The sequence below is a fragment of the Olea europaea genome, chromosome 9, assembly GCF_002742605.1.
Source record: "Olea europaea var. sylvestris chromosome 9, O_europaea_v1, whole genome shotgun sequence".
NCBI classification, from domain to species: Eukaryota; Viridiplantae; Streptophyta; class Magnoliopsida; order Lamiales; family Oleaceae; genus Olea; species Olea europaea.
The window spans coordinates 2,496,746-2,499,672 of record NC_036245.1 but is presented as its reverse complement, the minus strand read 5'-3'; the positions used below and the strand labels follow the sequence as shown (position 1 = coordinate 2,499,672).

The following is a 2,927-nucleotide window of genomic DNA, read 5'->3' as shown; positions in this document are numbered from 1 at the left end:
ATAAAGTTTGCAAAATTTAAAAGGTTAGAAACCGCCGCTACAAGTTTCCCTATCCCATATCCATTCTACATCCAAATATTTTTCATAATTTATGTTGTTATAATAGCATGTTCTGATGAGTATTGACATTCTCATTGATCCCGACAAACATCAATTTTCTGTAATTGGTGTGGATAGTTAGAAGCTAAGAAAAGAAATTAGTATTTTGACACAATCAATTATCCATATTGTGAGAGAGAATGAAATATATTAAAACCAAAATGATATCAGAATTTATTAATGTAAATAACAAATACTACTGCAAACTACAAAACTACACTGAGCTACAGACACAAGTTAGGCCTTTCCAATTTCATGAGCCGAAGTCAAAAAATAAATGAACAGATGAATATAGAGCTTTCTTTGCAGTGGTAATGGCAAAAGTTGAGCTCCGGCCATGCATTCCACTCTTCCGAACAAGGGTTTAGGAGAAAAAGATCCCAACAGCATCATTTTTGCTATAGCTTCTTTGGTAAATTATAGGCCTTCCTCAAAAACTTTGTTGCCATCTTATCATTCCGATTACACAAAACACGCAGAATTGTGTACGGGTCAGTTGGACTCCATCGACCTGACATGGAAGGCAATGGAAGCCTAGATTTGGCTGAAGCTTCATCTTTGTTCAGAATTACGGTTTTGAATTGCTCGATAATGTTCTCGGTATGTGTATGAAAAAGTGGAAGAATGCCTCTTACAGTAACACAGAACTTATCTATCAAATCAGCTGGCAAACCATCTCCATTGGACCAGAACAGATCCATAAGAAACTTAAAATCTTCCTCTATCAATGCACCATCTTGCAGAGTAAAAGCACGAGAAGGTCCTCCAGCAAGCAAAACCAACAAAAAACCTTCAAAAGAAGCTTTCATAATTTCAGTTATTACCCTTGTCCGAACCCTGTCATGAACCGTTATCGACACTTTTTCTAAATATTGCTCCAGCTCCTGAAGAAATGGCTCAATCCTGGATGACGTAATCTCTCCAACATAGAGATAGTCGCAAAGAACATGACTCAGATCATGAAATACAACCTTATATGCAGTTGCCTCAGAGAGTTGCTGTATCCCTTCGATGCAGCCAGCTACTGAATCCTCGAACTTGCCATTCCCAACATTATTGTAGTGAACAAATCCAGCATTGCTCAGATTTGATATTGTCCTCTTTTCAAGAACATCCAACTCTTTTCGGATGTTATACAAGGTATTAATGCGAACAAAGAGTTGAGTTATACTAAAGCAGCCATCCCCAGCTGTAGTGCTTACCTGTGATGTCTTCCATAAACCCATACGTGAACTGTCTTTCTTCTTAAATAATTTAGAACCAGGAGAACATCGGGTCAGAGCAGGGAAGTTTGGAACAAAGGTACTGCGAGATCCTTCAAAAAAAAAAAAAAAAAAAGAAAAAAAAAGCAATTAATAGTTATAGAGCAAACTACAAGACAATTGAAGAGCTATACTGAATTCAATAGTTAGTTATTTACCACAGCCAGATTTTGTCTTTATGATGTAGCTATGAAGGCATTTGTCCAGACCGCTAACCAACTCAGGAAGCAAAACTGGATGCATTGGTATTGGCAACAAAAAGAATGCTTCCAAAGTCTCATCTATAATACGTAGAACTTCAACGGCAGAGGGAGCAAAGTGCCCTTTATTTGATTGAGCGTCCCAAACCTATAAAAAGTTGTTTGCACTCTTATTCATTTCAATGGTATTATAAACGAACTGGAAAGTGAACTTCAACAGGTTTTCCTATTGAATTGCAACTTTTATTTATATAATTATTGGTCAATTCTTTTCCATTTTTCTGGGTTGGGGGCGGTGGTGGGGAGAGGGGTTTGAGAAGGGTTGGGTTGAATGGGGTGCTGTAGGATGTTAAGGGGGGCTACATATTAGAAGACGTGTGCGTGCCTGTCGAAGAACCTTCTTACAGTTTCTTCATCACTATCTATGTCATCAGATGCAAAACACACAGATCACATTCTTGCAAACTGACAGGGATCCTGAAATTTTTACTACAATTCCAAAAGAGATTGGTGCAAAATCATCAAGGTTAACACAAAACTTGTTCAAATATTGAGGATTTTCCGGCATCCCTGATAAGTTTATGATTTCAAATTGACGCCGAATGTACTAAGAGAATTGTAGAAGAAGGGGAGAGGAAAAGGAAGAAGAGAAAGGAGGGGGAAAAGAGAGAAGAAGAAGAGGGGGAGAGGAGAAGATAGAAATTTGGGAGATAAATCAATTTATTTCATATAATCAAGTTGTCCTATTACATCTCCATAATCCCCTTCATATATGGTTTCAATTATCATAACTAAGTAAAGAAATGCTATAAAAGTTAATTAAATCACACTCTAATCATGTTTCCTAAAATATGAACCAAAATAGGAAACTAAATAAATAATTTATCTCTATAATATTGCATCACAAATATTGAGGTGGAAACATGGCATTTTCTGGCATCACATTTTTTCCTTTGATTTGAAACCAAAAACTTGTCCAAGGTTAAATAACATTATCAGGTGTAGCAGGAAGTTTAATGTAAACAAATTCAGTTTGTTATGAAATTTTAACAGAATAAACAATACAACAATTACTATATTGCAAAAGTATGAATCTGAGGAACCATTATTTTCCAGAGTATTCCAATAGACAGAGCAAGCAATTCATTCAATCACAAAGAGAAGGGATGGAAACCACTACTATCCAAAAAGGATAACCAAACATATAATCCACAGTAATCAAAATAGTAAGAAAATCTGAAAATTTTATTACTCCGTAATATACAAATATGAAATTTCTCTCCCCTCCTATGCATGTTCTTGCTTCAATCTCGAGTAGGTGGCGAGAGAGGGGGGGGGGGGGGGGGAAAAAAAAAAAAAGAGAAAA

General features: G+C 36.3%; 1 protein-coding gene across 1 annotated transcript in view; it reads right to left on the bottom strand.

Annotated features, from left to right (window-relative positions):
• Positions 1 to 218: 218 nt before the first annotated feature.
• The window catches only part of LOC111399403, a 5,991-nt gene continuing 3,282 nt past the window's right edge, over positions 219 to 2,927 (bottom strand). The window contains exons 4-5 of the mRNA XM_023026698.1: positions 1,520 to 1,709; positions 219 to 1,414 (exon numbers count right to left, since the gene is read on the bottom strand). Coding sequence (XP_022882466.1) covers positions 498 to 1,414; positions 1,520 to 1,709 — 1,107 coding nt within the window. The 3' untranslated portion in view covers positions 219 to 497. The remainder of the gene's footprint in view (positions 1,415 to 1,519; positions 1,710 to 2,927) is intronic.